The sequence below is a fragment of the Schistocerca gregaria genome, chromosome 10, assembly GCF_023897955.1.
Source record: "Schistocerca gregaria isolate iqSchGreg1 chromosome 10, iqSchGreg1.2, whole genome shotgun sequence".
Taxonomy (NCBI): domain Eukaryota; kingdom Metazoa; phylum Arthropoda; class Insecta; order Orthoptera; family Acrididae; genus Schistocerca; species Schistocerca gregaria.
In genome coordinates, this window is record NC_064929.1 from 121,732,682 (window position 1) to 121,755,588 (window position 22,907).

Genomic DNA, 22,907 nt, shown 5'->3' on the forward strand with positions numbered 1-22,907 from the left:
TACAATGGCACTTTTAGTTATGAACTGAACAAATTATATCATGGTTCTTTTCGGAATGTGTAGTTACCTTTCAAGGATAATATTCGCTAATGAAATTTCTATTCAACGTTTAAGGTGCTTGTTGGCAGAATGGCTGAGAGGCGCGCCTACTCAACTTGAATAATTATCCTTTAGAATGTTGCTAGGTACGGTCGAGTCTGTCACGTGTGAAATGCAGTGAAGTGTACTGTTGTGGAGGAAATATAGGTCTCGTAATAGCTGTAGCGCACAATACCGTAAGCTGCGATATCTGTTGTCTGCGCCGCTCGCAGCTGAAAAATAAAATAACTCTCATTATGTCTGGATTGACCGTCGCCAATCAAACTCTCCCTATGCCTTGATGAAGTCGAGGATTCCTATTCGCCCCTAGTCTAACTATTGGCATGGTACACCGATTAGATAATCAGTCCACCACAATGCCGCTAAAAAATTCGCTCTCAGGAGTTTAATTATAACTCTGTCCGTTCACACCGCATGATAAGTGTGGCGGCCAACACAGTGAACAACGCTTAGTCGCAAGGATTCAATATAGAGAGTCACACTTCGATTCGCTCTCGACAGAGGTGCTCTCACAGTGAAGTACTGAGGAGAGACTTGTTCCTCGCTCCAAGAGCGACAGCAGAACGGCGCCTCTCCACGCCAGATGTGAAGAGATATATCTTTCGGTCTCTTCCATTACTCCTTCAGCTCAAGGCGTCAGAAATATCGTCTGCCAATCAGCATTGCTCTTCTAAAACGGGAGAATGACGTATCGTTTAAGGCGACCAATTTGAAAATCTGTAATATCGGCGTTTGGCGTTTGCTGTCTCCCTGTGAAAATCTCTGAAGCTATGTGCTATGTGTAAAGAATGCGTAGGCTGGCCGCTCCCACACAATGTAGCGGAATTTGCTTTTAAGTCGAACACGGGGTCATTCCTCCTTTTCCTCGGGCACACGCTGTCTGCTCCACAGGCGTCCATCAGCCGACATAGATGGGTTGGGACCGGCCTCCTGGCGTGCGGTTGACTCTCTCGAACTAAAAGCTCCTGTGATTGTCGTGTGTGGTGTGTGTGTGTACGCCAGCCTCGAGTATACCACGGTGCGCACTTGTGATTGATTAATTATTTGCATATCGTTTACATGAATTCATATACTGTTCACTTCACCTTATCGAGTTTGGGTTCGAATGAAGTGTCTTGATGTGCAGAATATGATTGTGTGGGCGGAATATGTAAGTAATGAAGGTCAGGAGACCACGATGTCTTACAACGTTTTATCCTCAAGAATTATGACGTTTTTGGAAAATTAACATCTCCCCTATAAAAACAACCATTGATACCGGCAAGCAGAGATCCGGAGAAACTCAGCTCGCTCTGTGCCTCCATGAGATCCAGAGTGCAGTGAACCCCGGCACTGCCGCAAAGGATTAGCCAAAGGGTCATGGGCGCTGCAGTCACTGGCTGTGCGGCTGGTTCCGGCGAAGGTTCGAGTCCTCCCTCAGGCATGGGTGTGTGTGTTTGTCCTTAGGTTAATTTAGGTTAAGTAGTGTGTAGACTGATGATCTTGGCAGTGGGGTCCCATAAGATTTCACACACACAACAACTGGGATGAGATCGATGCCGTGTCCCTTGACTTCAAATAGTTCAAATGGCTCTGAGCACTTTGCTACTTAACTTCTGAGGTTATCAGTCCCCTAGAACTTAGAACTAGATAAATCTAACTAACATAAGGACATCACACACATCCATGCCCGAGGCATAATTCGAACCTGCGACCGTAAGGTTCGCTCTGCTCCAGACTGTAGCGCCTAGACCCGCACGGGCACTCCTGCCAGCCATTGACTTCAGTAAGGAGTTTGACACCGTTCCGCAATGCCGTTCCCGCGCCCGGGTTCGATTCCCGGCGGGGTCAGGGATTTTCTCTGCCTCGTAATAACTGGATGTTGTGTGATGTCCTTAGGTTAGTTAGGTTTCAGTAGTTCTAAGATCTAGAGGACTGATGACCATAGATGTTAAGTCCCAGAGTGCTCAGAGCCAGTTGAACCGCAATGCCGTGTAATGAAAAAAACACGAACTTACGGAGTATCGGAGCACACCTGCGATTGCATTCAAGACTTTCTTCCAGACAGAACTCAACGCGTCGCTCTTAAAGGAACTAAAATAGATATAAAGGTAATGTCTGGACTACCACAGGAAAGTGTGATAGGACCGTTGCTGCTTACAATATACAGGGTGGTCCATTGTTAGTAACCAGGTCAAATATCTCACGAAATAAGCTTCAAACGAAAATACTACAAAGAACGAAACTCGTCTAGCTTGAACTGGGAAACCAGATGGCGCTATGGCTGGCCCACTAGGTGGATCTGCCATAGGTCAAACGGATATCAACTGAGTTTTTAAAATAGGAACCCCCTTTTCCTTTACATATATATGAATTTTTTAGTTGGATCACTTTGTGACAGATGGCACTGTGAATCGTCCCCGTTGAAAAATTATAAATGACTGTGCCTAAACTGAGACACAATATTTTAGCTCAACGCAATCTGACTTTCAAAAATCCCTACAGAAGAATGGCCCTAACTAACACTAACCTATACGTTTCACAAATCATGTACCTCACCAAAATCTTCGTTACTCGAACTACTGCAATACAGCTGGTGCCAATACTGGCAGCTAAATAGAAGATTCAGGCTACTGAAGGCACTAACTACTGATAGGCATAGTTAGCAAATGAAAGATTTTGATAGAGAACAAACAATGTATTTACCTTCATAGTGTTCAAAAGTCATCATATATATATATATATATATATATATATATATATATATATATATATATATATATATATGATGACTTTTGAACACTATGAAGGTAAATACAATGTTTCATGACATCCAGTCTTACAATTTTACTTATTTATTTAACCTGGCAAGATTAGGGCCATCGGGTCCTCTCTTACATCTAAGCAGGCGTTCTACTTATTTTATATTCAAATGTTTTAGTAGGCATGTTAAATTACATCTAGTGCAAAAAGTGAAATAAACAATTAGAAAGGTACACCTGGAAAAATACATACATATAGAGTTTATATTCGTAGATCATAAGTACTGTTATAATTAGATATTACTGAAGAGACAGATTTTAGATAGGAGTGCTGGCAGCAGGGAGTATGAGGGAGACTCATGGTGAAGGGAGGAGAAGAATAGAGAGACATGATGAAACATAATTAAGGAAATATAAAGGAAAAGAATACTGCATCGCTAATAGAGATAGTTGAAGAGAAAGGCATCTCAGGAGCAAGATAGGAGACGCTAGCTTTGCTATTTGACAGATGAGGGGATTGGCCTTGCACATAAATTTCGTGGAGAACTTTATAAGGATGATAGTAGGAAATGCTTCAGCTTCCTCTTAAAAGCAGCAGGAGATTGAATTTTGCGCAAGGTAAGGGGCAGTTTGTTCCAGAGGCGGGCAGCGGCAACTGAGAAGGAGTTTGCAAAAGTTTTTGTTTTGTGAGTGGGTACAGTTAGGATACCAAATAAGAATGACCTCGTGTTTCGATTATGATGGCATGACAGGTTTTTAATCTCTGAAGCTAGGTACTGGGGTGCTTGCTCCGCCCAGTTGAGATGCTCATCCATAGTTACACCCAAGTTCCTAACTGTTTTCTGAAATGGTATCTGAACTTATTAATTTCTGATGGGCTATTAAGATTGCTTGCGTCTTTTTTGCATTTAGTTTAAGCCCCAGGTTTTCGCCCCTGTCACTACTGAAGACAGATCATCATTCATCTGAGCGGTTGCAGTGTTTACATCTTCAGGTCTGACGCTTAGGTAGAGGTGGAGATCGTTGGCATAGAAATGATATTTACAGGAGGACAGAACCGACGAAATATCGTTGACATATAAAGAAAACAAAAGGGGTCCTAAGACTGATCCTTGTGGCACTCCCGAGGAAACATGTTTCCAGGAAGATTTTTCATTTATGCAGACAACACATTTCTGTCTGTCTTTTAAGAAGCATTCAAACCATCTCATTGCACTATCACGGAAATTAAGCTGTTGCATTTTTCTGAGCAATATGTCAAAGTTAACAGTGTTAAAAGCTTTGCTGAAGTCCAGTAGCGTCAATATTGTTGCCTTTCGATTGTCGATGGCATATTTCAGGTCATCACTTACTTTAATTAGAGCAGTGTTTGTGCTGTGATGTTTACGGAAACCGGATTGAAATTTGTCATACAGGCTGTCTCTGATGGACACACGTCCAGATCATCCGCTCTCGAAACTCCGCCATCTCTCTCCCCATATCTACCACTGCTGGCGGCTCACCTCCAACTGCGCAACGCTACGCTCTGTTCACATCCAACTGCCCAACACTACAATAGCATATACCCCAAAATGCAAACCAACCACAGCCTTCACAAAGCACAGTCAGTGAATTTCATATAGACGTTACGTGGCGTTAGCAACATAAAGACCTAAACAGCCTACTTACGACTGTAATAGTCACAAACAGATGGCTCACAACTTTAGACGAAAAGTTGGTAGCAGGTACGTTTTAAATTAAAATACAGAACGTAGGTACGTTTGAACATTTTATTTCGATTGTTCCAATGTGATACATGTACCTATCTGAACTTATCATTCCTGAGGACGCATGCTGCTGCAGCATGATTACCTGTAAATACCACATTAATGCAATAAATGCTGCCTGCCGAGGTGGCCGAACGGTTCTAGGCGCTACAGTCTGGAACCCCGCGACTGCTACTGGCGCAGGTTCGAATCGTGCCTCGGGCAGTGATGTGTGTGATGTCTTTAGGTTATTTAGGTTTAAATAGTTTTAAGTTATAGGGGACTGATGACCTCAGAGGTTAGGTAGAATAGTGCTCAGAGCCATTTGAACCAGTAAATGCCCAAAATGATGTCCGTCAACCTCAATGCATTTGGCAATACGTGTAACGACATTCCTCTCAACAGCGAGTAGTTCGCCTTCCTTAATGTTTGCAATTGCAATGACAATGCGCTGACGTATGTTGTCAGGCGTTGTCGGCGGATTACGATAGCAAATATCCTTCAACTTTACCCACAGAAAGAAATCCGGGGACGTTAGATCCGGTGAACGTGCGGGCCATGGCATGGTGCTTCGACGACCAATCCACCTCTCTTGAAATATGCTATTGAATGCCGCTTCAACCGCACGTGAGCTATGTGCCGGACATCCATTATGTTGGAAGTACATCGCCATTCTGTGATGTAGTGAAACATCTTGCAGTAACATCGGTAGAACATTACGTGGGAAATCAGCGTACATTCCACCATTTAGATTGCCATCGATAAAATGGGGTCAACTATCCTTCCTCCCATAATGCCGGATCATACATCAACCCGCCAAGGTCGCTGATGTTCCAGTTGTTGCAGCCATCGTGGATTTTCCGTTGCCCAATAGTGCATATTATGACGGTTTACGTTACCGCTGTCGCTGAATGACGCTTCGCCGCTAGATAGAACGCGTGCAAAAAATCTGTCATCGTCCCGTAATTTCTGTCGTGGCCAGTGGCAGAACTGTACACGACGTTCAAAGTCGTCGGCACGCAATTCGTGGTGCATAGAAATATGGTACGGGTGCTGTCGTTGTTGATGTAGCATTCTCAACACCGACGTTTTTGCGATTCCCCATTCTCGGGAAACTTGTCTGCTACTGATGTGCGGATTAGCCGCGACAGCAGCTAAAACACCTACTTGGAGATCATCATTTCTTGCAGGTCGTGGTTGAGGTTTCACATGTGGCTGAACACTTCATGTTTCCTTAAATAACGTAACTATCTGGCGAACGGTCTGGACACTTGGATGATGTCGTCCAGGATACCGAGCAGCATACATAGCACATTCCCTTTGGGTGTTTTCATTACAATAGCCATTCATCAACACGATATCGATTTTTTGCGCAATTGGTAAGCGGTCCATTTTACCACGGGTAATGTATCACGAAGCAAATGCCGTCCGCACTGGCGGAATGTTACGTGATACCACGTACTTATACTTTTTTGGCTGTTAAGCGCAATCTATCATGAATCGAAAAGAGTGGTCCAATTAATTAATTCATATTTATGTACTTACTACACGAATATGTAATACAAATGGGGTTCCTATTTTTTTTAAAACGCAGTTGATGTCTGTTTCATCAATGGCAGCGCCATCTAGCGAGCCAACGATAACGCCATCTGGTTTTCCCCTTCAAGCTATATGAGTTTTTTTCTTTGTAGTTTTTTCATTCGATGCTTATTTCGTGATATATGCACTCCTGGAAATTGAAATAAGAACACCGTGAATTCATTGTCTCAGGAAGGGGAAACTTTATTGACACATTCCTGGAGTCAGATACATCACATGATCACACTGACACAATCACAGGCACATAGACACAGGCAACAGAGCATGCACAATGTCGGCACTAGTACAGTGTATATCCACCTTTCGCAGCAATACAGGCTGCTATTCTCCCATGGAGACGATCGTAGAGATGCTGGATGTAGTCCTGTGGAACGGCTTGCCATGCCATTTACACCTGGCGCCTCAGTTGGACCAGCGTTCGTGCTGCACGTGCAGACCGCGTGAGACGACGCTTCATCCAGTCCCAAACATGCTCAATGGGGGACAGATCCGGAGATCTTGCTGGCCAGGGTAGTTGACTTACAGCTTCTAGAGCACGTTGGGTGGCACGGGATACATGCGGACGTGCATTGTCCTGTTGGAACAGCAAGTTCCCTTGCCGGTCTAGGAATGGTAGAACGATGGGTTCGATGACGGTTTGGATGTACCGTGCACTATTCAGTGTTCCCTCGCCGATCACTAGAGGTGTACGGCCAGTGTAGAAGGTCGCTCCTCACACCATGATGCCGGGTGTTGGCCCTGTGTGCCTCGGTCGTATGCAGTCTTGACTGTGGCGCTCACCTGCACGGCGCCAAACACGCATACGACCATCATTGGCACCAAGGCAGAAGCGACTCTCATCGCTGAAGACGACACGTCTCCATTCGTCCCTCCATTCACGCCTGTCGCGACACCACTGGAGGCGGGCTGCACGATGTTGGGGCGTGAGCGGAAGACGGCCTAACGATGTGCGGGACCGTAGCCCAGCTTCATGGAGACGGTTGCGAATGGTCCTCGCCGATACCCCAGGAGCAACGGTGTCCCTAATTTGCTGGGAAGTGGCGGTGCGGTCCCCTACGGCACTGCGTAGGATCCTACGGTCTTGGCATGCATCCGTGCGTCGCTGCGGTCCGGTCCCAGGTCGACGGCCACGTGCAGCTTCCGCCGACCAATGGCGACAACATCGATGTACTGTGGAGACCTCACGCCCCACGTGTTGAGCAATTCGGCGGTACGTCCACCCGGCCTCCCGCATGCCCACTATACGCCCTCGCTCAAAGTCTGTCAACTGCACATACGTTTCACGTCCACGCTGTCGCGGCATGCTACCAGTGTTAAAGACTGCGATGGAGCTCCGTATGCCACGGCAAACTGGCTGACACTGACGGCGGCGGTGCACAAATGCTGCGCAGCTAGCGCCATTCGACGGCCAACACCACGTTTCCTGGTGTGTCCGCTGTGCCGTGCGTGTGATCATTGCTTGTACAGCCCTCTCGCAGTGTCCGGAGCAAGTATGGTGGGTCTGACACACCGGTGTCAATGTGTTCTTTTTTCCATTTCCAGGAGTATATATATATATATATATATATATATATATATATATATATACTAATCCATACATCAAATGGGCATCTGTCAACTCCACATTTGTAAACATTGCACTGACTGCAAAACCACATTCGTTATGAACACTAACCTGTTGATGCTACGTACTGATGTGCTTGATGCTGGTACTGTAGAGCAATGACTCGCATGTCAACACAGGCACTGAAGTCAACATTACCTTCCTTCAATTGGGCCAATTTGTGGTGAATCGAGGAAGTACAGTACATACTGACGAAACTAAAATGAGCTGTAACATGGAAAGTATGCGTTTCTGGACACATGTCCACATAACAACTTTTCTTTATTTGTGTGTGAGGAATGTTTCCTGAAAGTTTGGCTGTACCTTTTTGTAACACCCTGTATATACAGCTGGTTAAGACTGTGTTACTGATTGTGTCATAAATAAACAAAAAATTCATAATAAGTCAATGACCAATTTCCAAAATGTCCTTTTTCTCCAGAGGTAGCTGATGTTTTGGAGGAATAACTGCTTGCTCTCAGATTAGATGATTGTAATTTACTATGATGATGGAATATAAAGAAATAAGGTTTGTGCTACAGCTGGGGTTTAACTCAGACCTCCTTGTTTAATAGGCAATAATGCCAACTACTTTACCACCATACCACTGTGGGTGACATTGCTGCATGAAGTACCCATTTCCGATGCTCTCCCCAGCACAAACTTGAATTATTTTCTCCTTCTTAGAGCATCATTTTTAGCAGGAAGGGCAATCGCCGTGAGTAGTGTTATGTCTAGTGCTGTGCTGGTGTACGAGGTGCATTCAAGTTCTAAGGCCTCCGATTTTTTTTCTCCGGACTGGAAACAGATAGAAGCATGACCATTGTTTTGAATTGATGCTGCATTCATTGTCAATACGTCCCAGAGATGGCAGCACCGTACGGCAGATGGAATTTTACCGCCAGCGGCGAGAATGAGAACTGTTTTAAATACTTAAAATGGCGACGTTTTCCTTACTTGAACAGCGTGCAATCATTCGTTTTCTGAATTTGCGTGGTGTAAAACCAATTGAAATTCATCGACAGTTGAAGGAGACACGTGGTGATGGAGTTATGAATGTGTAGAAAGTGCGTTCGTGGGTGCGACAGTTTAATGAAGGCAGAACATCGTGTGACAACAAACCGAAACAACCTCGGGCTCGCACAAGCCGGTCTGACGACATGATCGAGAAAGTGGAGAGAATTGTTTTCGGAGATCGCGGAATGACTGTTGAACAGATCGCCTCCGGATTTGGCATTTCTGTGGGTTCTGTGCACACAATCCTGCATGACGACCTGAAAATGCGAAAAGTGTCATCCACGTGGGTGCCACGAATGCTGACGGACGACCACACGGCTGCCCGTGTGGCATGTTGCCAAGCAATGTTGACGCGCAACGACAGCACGAATGGGACTTTCTTTTCATCGGTTGTGACAATGGATGGGACGTGGATGCCATTGTTCAATCCAGAAACAAAACTCCAGTCAGCTCAATGGAGGCACACAGATTCACCGCCACCAAAAAAATTTCGGGTTAACCGCCAGTGCTGAAAAAATAATGGTGTCCATGTTCTGGGACAGCGATGGCGTAATCCTTACCCATTGCATTCCGAAGGGCACTACGGAAACATGTACATCCTACGAATATGTTTGAAGAACAAATTCCTTCCTGCACTCCTACAAAAACGTCCGGGAAGGGCTGCACGTGTGCTGTTTCACCAAGACAACGCACCCGCACATCGAGCTAACGTTACGCAACAGTTTCTTCGTGATAACAACTTTGAAGTGATTCCTCATGCTACCTACTCACCAGACCTGGCTCCTAGTGACTTTTGGCTTTTTCCAACAATGAAAGACACTCTCCGTGGCTACACATTCACCAGCCGTGTTGCTATTGCCCCAGCGATTTTCAAGCGGTCGAAACAGACTCCTAAAGAAGCCGTCGCCGCTGCCATGGAATCATGGCGTCAGCGTTTTGAAAAATGTGTACGTCTGCAGGGCGATTACGTCGAGAAGTAACGCCAGTTACATCGATTTCGGGTGAGTAGTTAATTAGAAAAAAAATCGGAGGCCATAGAACTTGAATGCACCTCGTAATGGTCGGCGTTCCTGCATAGTGAACAAGTGGACCTGGATTCAAGTCCTGGCTATGGGAAATTTTTCATTTCCTCAGATTCCATCATTATCATGGACAAAGACAAAAGTCTTGATGACAATTTCATTGTAATGTTGTAATTCACTGATCGTGATAGTTTGGCGCTAAAGTTTTACTTGCTGTATGTGTATGCGAGCAGAGTACTACTGGACGAAGACAAGGCTGGCCCACACAGAGCCTTCGGTGATGGTCAGCGACGGCTTCTACGCCGGGCGAGTGGTCGCTGGCAGGGACACCCTTCCCGCGATTTTGGAGACAAAGAAGCAGGTGGATCCCCGCTATGGAGTCCTGCTGGAACACTTCGTGGCGGCGCACTTCTTCTACAAGAACCAGGCCGGATCCACCGAGGACTTCGAGGTAATGCGCCTACCCTTCCTTCAAATAACTGCATTGTAAGGCGTCAGTCAAATCCAATACCTTCTAAGAAAACCCTGACATGATAAGCAAATCCTGTCGGATGTCACATAGCTCCGAATAAATCATGACATTAAATTAACCAAAGTAATACGAATAACGAGTGAGCAAATGGAATACCACAGACTAACACAAGAATGCCTAAATGCATGTTGTACCTTCCCACCATGAGACAGACGCAGTTCCGAGGGGAGAAACGAGAACAGAAGCCGAGAGCAGAACCGTGTTAAGCTAGAAGGCCCTACGATAAGGGACGGACTGGACACCCACGTCGCCAGCTAACCACTAGGGCCACATCACCCGCAAGTTTTAGTGTGAGACTTTTTCGCGTCTCTGTTACACTATGACCACCCCCCCACCAGTTCATGTTAAAAGCTACAGCCCTCCAGAAGAACAGTATAGATCTTGCGATGACACAAAAAGGGTCACTCCACCGGCAAGTTTTAGCCTGAGATTTTTTCGCGTCTCTGTTACGTTGCAAACTTCAAAAACATTGCCCCACCACGAAAAGTATAACGTTTCTCATTGGACAGACAGAATTTTTGTAGGCGGAGCATAAGGTTAACATTGAGACCTTGATTGGTCAGATGAAAACACAGCCAGATAGTTTTTTTTAAACTAACTTCGGTAAACTGTAGTTAGGAGGAGAGTTGCTTCCAAGACAGCGAGGTGAGCGGAGCTGTGCTGCCCGCCGCCCCCTGACGAACACCGACAAGGTAATGAACGCACGCGATGCCGCATAACAGCGCATAAGGCTTCACTCAGAACTGCAGAAGTCTCATCTGTTACACCCCCTTTTTGCGTAATACTAGTGTTGATCGTCAATTAAAGCTCATGGTGTTCACATTTGCTACTTGAAGTATAAATCTGAAACGTGATGGTTTTTCTGTTATATAGTTATTGAGAAGCAACATCAGCCACTGTAATTTACGACAAGTTAGATAAGTAATTAAAGATAATTGAGGGTCACTGTAGACCGTTTTGATAGTTTTCTCTCTTGTGAAACTTAATTTATACCTAGATTATAGATTTGATATGGCATAGGTAATCCTTCGATCCATTGTAGAACTTGGAAATCCATTCAGGGAATATTCGTTCACATTTTTGTTGAACGCAGTTGGCTTTTACCATCCTGTATTAAAACATATCCTTTTATCAATAGTGCAATTTATAAACGATGTTTTGTGAGTAGAATAAAATTTCCAATGGTAAACTTAAATGCTTTTTCGACGTTACTTTACCAGCTAACTAAAAATATGAAAGTCTTGAACCCCTTCCACTAAATTCAGTTAGTATTAAGATTCTTTTAGAGTACAGGGAGTGCAGTGCAGCTGACGCTGAAATCATTAAGTATTTGATCATATCATCGTTAGTCTCACTGAACTCTTCTGAACTCTACATGCCATGTGTGGTCTGGCGCCTCCTTACCAGCAACAGGTCCCAGGTTCAGACTAGTCAATTCCCTAAAAACACGCTCAGAGCGTCGTTGCGCGAAAGTGGTATGGAGACACGCTATACATAGAACAAACAGACACCACGCAGAATGTTAGAGCATTGTGTGAGGGGGACAGTTTTAGTGGGAATGGAATGGACTCACCTCCTACCTCTTCATCTACATGTGGAGTACACTATCGGATCAAAAGTATCTCGACATCCCTGTGTAATGCGGAATGGCCACTAGATGTCACGAGAGGCAAATCCCCCTCTTATGGTTGTTTGCACAGTCATCAGCGCACGTTCAAAGTCTCATTTTTTACACAGGCCAATTTTTACATCATCTTGAATGACCTGAGTCGAAACAAGGCCCCGGGAGTAGACAACATTCCATTAGAAGGCCTTGGGAGAGCCAGTTCTGACAAACCTCTACCATCTGGTGCGCAAGATGTATGAGACAGGCGAAATACCCTCAGACTTCAAGAAGAATATAATAATTCCAATTCCAAAGAAAGCAGGTGTTGACAGATGTGAAAATTTCCGAACTATCCGTCTGATAGGTCACAGCTGCAAAATACTAACGCGAATTCTTTACAGACGAATGAAAAAACTAGTAGAAGTCGTCCTCTGGGAAGATCAGTTTGGATTCCGTAGAAATATTGGAACACGTTTGGCTGTACTGACCTTACTATTTATCTTAGAAGAAAGATTAAGGAAAGGCAAATCCTACTTTTGTAGCATTTGTAGTCTTGGAACAAGCTTTTGATAATGTTGACTGAAATACTCTCTTTTAAATTCTAAAGGTGGCAGGGGTAAAATACAGGGAGCGAAAGGCTAAAGGCTATTTACAATTTGTACAGAAACCAGATGGCAGTTATAAGACTCGAAGGGCATGAAAGTGAAGCATTGGTTGGGAAGGGGGTGAGACAGGGTTGTAGCCTCTTCCTGATATTATTCAATCTGTATATTGAGCAAGCAGTAAAGGAAACGAAAGAAAAATTCGGAGTAGGTATTAAAATCCATGGAGAAGGAATAAAAACTTTGAGGTTCGCCGATTACATTGTAATTCTATCAGAGACAGCACAGGACTTGGAAGAGCAGTTGAACGGAATGGATAGTGTCTTGAAAGGAGGGTATAAGATGAACAACAACAAAAGCAAAACGAGGATAATAGAATGTAGTCGAATTAAGTCGGGTGATGCTGAGGGAATTAGATTAGGAAAAGAGGCACTTAAAGTAGTAAAGGAGACTTACACTAACTACCCGTTTAATATTTGCTTCTTGACCACGAAAAAATCGGTCTCTACTGAACTGTGATACGCACAGTCGCAATAGCAGAGAAATAATTCTAATGAAGACTTTGCCCTCTGACGAGTATTCAGAAAGGAGTTACGTAAGCTGTTGGAAAGATGCTCAACAAGCTGCCTCTCAACAGAAAGTGTGAAACTGGCAGTCCCTACCGGTTCAAAAGCAAATTAAAAACATACCAAATGGCTACTATTTCTACAAATTATCTGAGTGTGTAGACTGATGGACTGAAAATTTTGTGACCTCAGTGAGATCGTTTAGTTATTAAACTTAATAGTGAAACAAAATTACTTTCAGTTCAATGGAACGCAGGATCGCAGGCTTAGAAGCTTACATTTTTAAAAATTATTTTAGAAGTAAAATTCTTTCGCGCCAGAAAGAGAAAAACCACCAAAATCGTGTACTACTATAGATATTTTGATGAAACGCTGATGTTAATGGATGGAAATAGCGAAGACACCCAAACAATGCAGGATGTTCTCAACAATTTGCTCCCCAAAATAAAGCTCAGTACAGAATTACAAGATAACAAAACAATAAATTACCTGGATTTGACCATAGAAAACACCTATTATGCATACAAATTTGAGATTTATCTGAAACCGACCACAACAGGAAACAAAAGTAAAGCACATTCCTGTCACCCAAAATCTAAAATGAAAGTATATTTTGATGCTATCGCGATTAATTAATTTTTCTTTTGGAGCGAGACATCATACAAAAAGAATTACAAATTCTAAAACACGTTGCAGAACGAAATAGTTTTGATCCTAAAATTGCCGCATAACTTTATGATGCCCGCACTAAGCCTATACAATACTTCTTAGAAGAGAATCACCAACAAAACAACATACGTGCTACGCATCTACCTCACACAATTAGCGCAGTACTGAAGCAAACTAATACAAAATTTGTATAGAGACACCACTCAATATTCGAACACTACTACGCTCAGGACAAACAAAGCCAAAACAATATACAGGCATATATAAAATTCATTGTAAATATGTGAAAAATTCTGTATATGTCAGTCAGGACGGAATTTTAATATTTGATGCCGATAACACATTAATGAGAGTGACATTAAACCAGCAACTTTCTTCCATGATTTGACAACAGCGAGGTATACAACGGTCGAGATTTTACACACTGCACAAAAATAACCACTAATGAGTATTCTTAAAGAAATCGAGATATATTCACACACACACACAATCACCCCCAAGAAATTCTGAATGAACAGATCGATTTGAAACACAAATATTACATACAAAATATTAATTAAATTATTCTCTCAAACAAGAGATCAGTAAAAAAAAAAGGAATCCAGAGATCAAGTTACTTCTTTTTATTTCTCTTCTTGTTCTTCTTCTTGCAAACTTACTACGTCTGGAGCCGTTTATCCCCACCCTGTCGCCTTCTCCTTCTGTCTTGACTTTCCTGAACGTTCATAATCTTTGCTACCACTGCATCCTCCACATCATTTTACCATTTGCATCGTGGGCCATTTTGTCATTTGCGTCCGCTGAGATAGTATCCATCGTAGTACACTATTACGTACCCTGTCTCCATTCATCCTAGTCACAGGGCCGAACCGCATCCGCTGCTTTTGTAGGATGTCGTCACAGATACCACTATTCATTTTCATCCTTTGTCGGATAACATCCTTATCCTGTCCTGTAGTAAAGCCTGAGTATCGTATTTCATCTCAGTGGCAAGTAGTTTATGCTTCTTTTGCTAACATCCCAGATTTCTGCTCCATACAACTCTGCACTCTCGTTCTCTAATCTTTTTCCTCAAAGAACACAGACCATTGTCCTTGTTACAGTTCGTCGTTTATTAATCCTGCTAGTGATTTTATCATTGCTTGTGCCCTGTTTATTAAATAATACCTGAAGATGTTTTGCCCTTTCTACACCTAAAATTATTTCTCCATCGCCAACTACATTTATACTCTGCAAGCGACCCAACAGTGTCTGGCGTAGGGCACTTCTCGTGCCACTGTCATTACCTCCCATTTCTGTTCCAGTCGCGTATGGTTCGCGGGAAGTACGACTGTCTGAAAGCCTCCGTGCGCGCTCCAATCTCTCTAATTTTACATTCGTGATCTCCTCGGGAGGTATAAATAAGGGGAAGAAATAAATTCGATACCTCATCCAGGAACGAACCCTCTCGAAACCTGGACAGCAAGCTACACCGCGATGCAGAGCTCCTCTCTTGCAGAGTCTTGCCACTTGAGTTTGTTAAACATCTCCGTAACGCTATCACAGTTACCAAATAACCCTGTGACGAAACGCGCCGCTCTTCTTTGGATCTTCTCTACCTCCTCCGTCAACCCTATCTGGTATGGATCCCACACTGATGAGCAATACTCAAGTATAGGTCGAACGAGTGTTTTGTAAGCAACCTCCTTTGTTGATGGACTAAATTTTCTAAGGACTCTGCCAGTGAATCTCAACCTGGCACCCGCCTTACCAACAATTAATTTTATATGATCATTCCATTTCAAATCGTACCGCACGCATACTCCCAGATAATTTGCAGAAGTAACTGCTAACACTGTTTGTTCCGCTACCATATAATCATACAATAAAGGATCCTTCTTTCTATGTATTCGCGGTACATTACATTTGTCTATGTTAAGGGTCAGTTGCCACTCCCTGCACCAAGTGCCTATCCGCTGCAGATCTTCCTACATTTCACTACAGTATTCTAATGCTGCATCTTCTCTGTATACTACAGCATTATCCGCGAAATGCCGCATGGAACTTCCGACACTATCTACTAGTTCATATATATATATACCATTGCTTTTCACAATATATATATACATATACATATTGTGAAAAGCAATGGTCCCATAACACTTCCCTGTGACACGCCAGAGGTTACTTTAACGCCTGTAGACGTCTTTCTATTGTGAACAACATGCTGTGTTCAGTTTGTTAAAAACTCTTCAATCCAGCCACACAGCTGGTCTGATATTCCGTAGGCTCTTACTTTGTTTATCGGGCGACAGCGCGGAACTGTATCGAACGCCTTCTGGAAGTCAAGGAAAATAGCATATGCCTGGGAGTCTGTATCTAATATTTAATGGGTCCCATGAACAAATAAAGCGAGTTGGGTCTCACATGATCGCTGTTTCCGGAATCCATGTCGATTCCTACAGAGTAGATTCTGGGTTTCCCGAAACGACGTAACAGGCGAGCATAAAACATGTTCTAAAATTCTACAACAGATCGACGTGACAGATATAGGTTTATAGTTCTGCACATCTGGTCGACAACTCTTCTTGAAGACTGGGACTACCTGTGCTCTTTTCCAATCATTTGGAACCTTCTATTCCTCTAGAGACTTGCGGTAAACGGCTGTTAGAAGGGGGGGGGGGGGGGGGGCAAGTTCTTTCGCGTACTCTGTGTAGAATCGAATTGATATCCCGTCAGGACCAGTGGACTTTCCTCTGTTGAGTATTCCCAGTTGCTTTTCTATTCCTGGGACAGGCCAATTTTTCGGTTGTGCGAGGATTTAGAGAAGGAACTGCAGTGTGGTCTTCCTCTGTGAAACAGCTTTGGAAACAGGTGTTAAGCATTTTAGCTTTACGCGTGCCACCATCTGTTTCAATTCCATCATCATCCCAGAGTGTCTGGATATGATGTTTCGAGCCACTTACTGATTTAACGTAAGACCAGAACTTCCTAGGATTTTCAGTCAAGGCGGTACATAGAATTTTACTTTCGAATTCACTGAACGCTTCACGCATAGCCCTCCTTTCGCTAACTTTGACGCCGTTTAGGTTCTGTTTGTCTGAGAGGTTCTGGCTGTGTTTAAACTTGCAGTGAAGCTCTCTTTGCTTTCACAGTAGTTTCGTAACTTTGTTGCCGGCCGCGGTGGTCGAGCGGTTCTAGGCGCTTCAGTCCGGAACCGCGCGACTGCTAAGGTCGCAGGTTCGAATCATGCCTCGTGCATGGATGTGTCTGATGTCCTTTGGCTAGCTAGGTTCACGTAGTTCTTCGTTCTAGGGGACTGATGACCTCATATGTTAATTCCCACAATGCTCAGAGCCATTTGAACCATATTTTGAACCTAACTTTGTTGTTGAACCACGGTGGGTTTTTCCCGTCCCTCACACTTTTAGTCGGTACGTGCCTGTCTAAAACGCATTTTACGATTGCCTTCAACTTTTTTCCATAAACACTCAACATTGTCAGTGTCGGAATAGATATTTTCGTTTTGATCTGCTAGGTAGTCTGAAATCTGCCTTCTATTACTCTTGCTAAACAGATAAACCTTCCTTCATTTTTTTTAAATTCCTATTTACTTCCATATTGAGGGATGCTGCAACGGCCTTATGATCACTGATTCCCTGTTCTGCGGTTACAGAGTCGAAAAGTTCGGGTCTGTTTGTTATCATTAGGTCCAAGATGTTATCTCCACGAGTCGGTTCTCTGTTTAATTGCTCGAGGTAGTGCACTCAGTATAATGTCACTCGATGCTCTTTCCCGTACCACCCGACCTAAACAGCTGAGAGGCCCAGTCTATGTCTGGTAAACTGAAATCTCCACCTAACATTAAAACACGATGAGAAAATTTATGTGAAACGTATCCCAGATTTTCTCTCAGTTGTTCTACCACTAATGCTGCTGAGTCGAAAGGTCGGTAAAAGGAGCCAATTATTAACCTAGCTCGGTCTGTACCCAGCCAAGAACCCATACTTCTAAATGTTCATCTTATGGCCAATCATATTGTATTGTTTTTTAAGCTTTCTCGCCAGATAGCTCGAAGCGTCTTCATCTTCTCATAGTACAGTCTGATCATCTGTAAAATACATGCTAACTATCTTGCTGTCCTCTACTGTCGCTATCATAACATGTCTTTCTCTATGCCAAGTTTGCAGGATTGCTCCTAGATACAGGTTATAGAAGGTCGGTGACGACCCACATCTCTGGCGGAGACTCTCGCTCACCTCGAATTATTCTGTCCTACCATTCCCAATCTTTACTCTCACTTTCTTATTTTCACATAATTCCCTAACAGCCTTTAGAGAACTTTGATCTACATCTGTCTCTTAATAATTTTTTCCACAGTTTGTTGGTGGGTACATTATCAAATACTTTCTCTGCGTCAACCAATGCAACATGTCTCTCTAGTCAGTGTTGTTGTTGTTGTGGTTTTCAGTCCTGAGACTGGATTGATGCACCTCTCCATGCTACTCTATCCTGCGCAAGCTTCTTCATCTCACAGTACCTATTGCAACCTACATCCTTCTGAATCTGCTTAGTGTATTCATCTTTGGTCTCCCTCAATGATTTTTACCCTCCACGCTACCCTCCAATACTAAATTGGTGATCCCTTGATGCCTCAAAACATGTCCTACCAACCGATCCCTTTTTCTGGTCAAGTTGTGCCACAAACTTCTCTTCTCCCCTATCCTATTGGATACTTCCTCATTACCTATGTGATCTACCCATCCAATCTTCAACATTCTTCTGTAGCACCACATTTCGAAAGCTTCTATTCTCTTCTTGTCCAAACTATTTATCATCCAAGTTTCACTTCCATACATTATATATGTTTTTGGATAGGGTCCGCCTTTAGCAAAACACAGTTTTGTTTTATAACCCAAACATGTTTCACTGCAGTTGCAGCATCCTCAGTGGGCTTTTATTATCCATCTGTTAAAGATAAAGAACGTTCTTTGTTGTTTTGTATACATGTAGCTATTAGTTTTAAAAAAATGTAATTATAGATATTTGTAAAAACACATAAATTATGAAAATCCATACCTTTTTATCACCTGGTGTGGTTTTTCTGACGTCTTGTGTTTCTACAATGACTGACAGTTTGTCATCTGCAACCACTTATACCTTGAAGTAGATAAATTGTTTAAGCCAAAATTACGATTTGAAGAACTATGTTATTCTTATGCCTGAAATTATTTAATTCTATGTGTGTGTGTGTGTGTGTGTGTGTGTGTGTGTGTGTGTGTGTGTGTGTGTGTGTGTGTGTGTGAGTGTCTATTTACATGGTGTTTGCCGGCCGCGGTGGTCTCGCGGTTCTACGCCCTGCAGTCCGGAACCGCGGGACTGCTACGGTCGCAGGTTCGAATCCTGCCTCGGGCATGGATGTGTGTGATGTCCTTAGGTTAGTTAGGTTTAAGTAGTTCTAAGTTCTAGGGGACTGATGACCTAAGATGTTAAGTCCCATAGTGCTCAGAGCCATTTGAACCATTTTGAACATGGTGTTTCACTTACTCTTTTTTCGTCTTCATCACTGTCAAACACTGAATATTGAGTTGCCACTGCCACTGTCACTGTCACTCCCTGTTTCACTGTTTATCAGCTATAAAAACAAAACATGGCTGGCAGTGGAACAGCTGGAGGTGTAAAAACAAGATGGCTGACAGTGGAACAGTTGAAGGTGTTCCTGGCGGCCGTTCGTAGTACCAACACAGCGAGGACGTTTTGCTTATTGTTACAAGGCCAGATCAGTCAATCATCCAGACTGTTGCCCTTGCAACTACTGAAAAGGCTGCTGCCCCTCTTCAGGAACCACACGTTTGTCTGGCCTCTCAACAGATACCCTTCCGTTGTGGTTGTACCTACGGTACGGCTATCTGTGTCACTGAGGCACGCAAGCCTCCCCACCAACGGCAAGGTCCATGGTTCATGGTTCATGATTCATGTTTGTTCGATCCTCCTACGCCGAATCCTGCTTGGTCATCTAGCTGCTTGTGATTTGTTTCTTTCTCTGCCAGATATTACAATACCTTCGAGTAGAATCTCATAACGAAAGGGGTCACTGCCAATCCCCTATGGCTCATTACGTCCCCCTTTCTTATGCACTGCTGTTATGTAACATCTCGTCCATTCTGATGGAACAGCTCCATTTGATGCTATTTCGGATATCCTCCTTAGCGTCTCCAACAATTTCGGTGGAGTGGACCAAACATCACTATCTCTGGATTGCCTTCTTCATCTTACAGTTCCTCATAACCTTGTTGAAGAGATTTTATGCCGGCCGCGGTGGTCTCGCGGTTCTAGGCGCCCAGTCCGGAACCGTGCGACTGCTACGGTCGCAGGTTCCAATCCTGCCTCGGGCATGGATGTGTGTGATGTCAGGTTGGTTAGGTTTAAGTAGTTCTAAGTTCTAGGGGACTGATGAGCTAAGCAGTTGAGTTCCATAGTGCTCAGAGCCATTTGAACCATTTTTTGAAATTTTATGTCTATTCTCCATAACTTTTCTAATGGCGTCTTCACCTCACTACTATATGAAAATTCAGTCCGATGCTCCTGGAATAAATCCTTAAAATGCGTGACTAATGTTGTTATGCTGTAACTTGTCACTAGTTGACACTCGTACTGACTTGATTGTTTTCCATGTCTCAACACTAGGAGCGCAACCAGTCATCTTTTCTACATATTCACATCTTTTTTTCCCACGTCTTGTTTTTCCCTTTTAAGACTCCTCTTTTTAGTTCTGTATTTAATATAGTATATTTATCTGTTCTGTCACATTCATTCATATTCACGAACGCCAAATAAGCTTTTTTTCCTTTCAATCATCTAGGCTATTCCTGCATTCCACCAAACTGGCTTCATCTTCTCATATTCTCCAAGGGCTTCTTTTACTGCTTCATCTACGGCCTTCTTTATATGCTCATATTCCTCTTCTACTGCACTCTCCAGTTTGATTCCTACTGGCTACTATATTCCCTTAAACTTGAAACATACCCTTAGAAATTTTTTATAAATGACAGTGCTTGAAAACCTCTACGTTATTTGATTTTCAAACAGATGAGCAAAACTGAACGCACTGAGACATTCACTACACTGACACACAATATTCTTAGCGCAACGCAATCTGACTTTCAATAATCCCTACAAAAGCATGGCCCTGACTAACAATAACCTATACCATTCATGAATCACTTACCTTGCTAAAATCTCCCTTATTTGAACTACTGCAATACAGCGAGCGCCACTACTGCCAGCTAAATAAAAGATTCAAACTACTGAAGGCACTAACTACTGATCGGCATAATTAGCAAATGAAAGATTTTGATAGAGAACAAACAATGTATTTACCTTAATAATATTCAAAAGTCAATATATGATATCCAGTATTACAAATTTACTCTTTCTGATGGACACACGCCCAGATCGTCCGCTCTTAAAATTGTGCCATCTCTCTCCCCACATCCACCACTGCCGGCGGCTCACCTCCAACTGTGAAACGCTATGCGCTGTTCACATCCAACTGTCCAACACTACAATGGCGAATATTTCAACAATGCCAAGCTGCCACAGACAGCACACAGCACATCCAGTGATTTTCATATAGAGCGCTACGTGGCGTTAGCAACATAAAAACCTCAACAGCCTACTTACAAACTGTCCAAATTACACCTTAGGGTAGGCAAGTGAGTACGCTACGTCCTCTTCTGTTTGCCGCTACTCCAGAAAGTGTGAGGAACACTAATTTCACATTCTGCCAAATTCTGGCCACTTACAGAATGTGCTCCTCCAATTCTGATTTAGTGAATTTTTAAATTGGCCTTTTGCCTCTAGATTAGATGATCAATAATTGAATTCAACCCTATTGTATTGTTATACCATTTAAATTTATGTGTATCCTTGTGGGGAAAAAAAGTATTTTCTACTCGTAATTCATGCTGCTCAATGCTCCTCCACAAAACTTTCCCTGTTCTTATTCCTTACATACTCCCAAACATACACTCCTGGAAATGGAAAAAAGAACACATTGACACCGGTGTGTCAGTCCCACCATACTTGCTCCGGACACTGCGAGAGGGCTGTACAAGCAATGATCACACGCACGGCACAGCGGACACACCAGGAACCGCGGTGTTGGCCGTCGAATGGCGCTAGCTGCGCAGCATTTGTGCACCGCCACCGTCAGTGTCAGCCAGTTTGCCGTGGCATACGGAGCTCCATCGCAGTCTTTAACACCGGTAGCATGCCGCGACAGCGTGGACGTGAACCGTATGTGCAGTTGACGGATTTTGAGCGAGGGCGTATAGTGGGCATGTGGGAGGCCAGGTGGACGTACCGCCGAATTGACCAACACGTGGCGCGTGAGGTCTCCACAGTACATCGATGTTGTCGCCAGTGGTCGGCGGAACGTGCACGTGCCCGTCGACCTGGGACGGACCGCAGCGACGCACGGATGCACGCCAAGACCGTAGGATCCTACGCAGTGCCGTAGGGGACCGCACAGCCACTTCCCAGCAAATTAGGGACACTGTTGCTCCTGGGGTATCGGCGAGGACCATTCGCAACCGTCTCCATGAAGCTGGGCTACGGTCCCGCACACCGTTAGGCCGTCTTCCGCTCACGCCTCAACATCGTGGAGCCCGCCTCCAGTGGTGTCGCGACAGGCGTGAATGGAGGGACGAATGGAGACGTGTCGTCTTCAGCGATGAGAGTTGCTTCTGCCTTGGTGCCAATGATGGTCGTATGCGTGTTTGGCGCCGTGCAGGTGAGCGCCACAATCAAGATTGCATTCGACTGAGGCACACAGGGCCAAAACCCGGCATCATGGTGTCGGGAACGATCTCCTACACTGCCCGTACACATCTGGTGATCGTCGAGGGGACACTGAATAGTGCACGGTACATCCAAACCGTCATCGAACCCATCGTTCTACCATTCCTATACAGGCAAGGGAACTTGCTGTTCCAACAGGACAATGCACGTCTGCATGTATCCCGTGCCACCCAAGGTGCTCTAGAAAGTGTAAGTCAACTACCCTGGCCAGCAAGATCTCCGGATCTGTCCCCCATTGAGCATGTTTGGAACTGGATGAAGCATC

General features: G+C 44.0%; 1 protein-coding gene across 1 annotated transcript in view; it reads left to right on the forward strand.

Annotated features, from left to right (window-relative positions):
* The window catches only part of LOC126293608 (uncharacterized), a 182,317-nt gene that overhangs the window by 144,664 nt on the left and 14,746 nt on the right, over positions 1-22,907 (forward strand). The window contains exon 4 of the mRNA XM_049986892.1: positions 10,060-10,277. Coding sequence (XP_049842849.1) covers positions 10,060-10,277 — 218 coding nt within the window. The remainder of the gene's footprint in view (positions 1-10,059; positions 10,278-22,907) is intronic.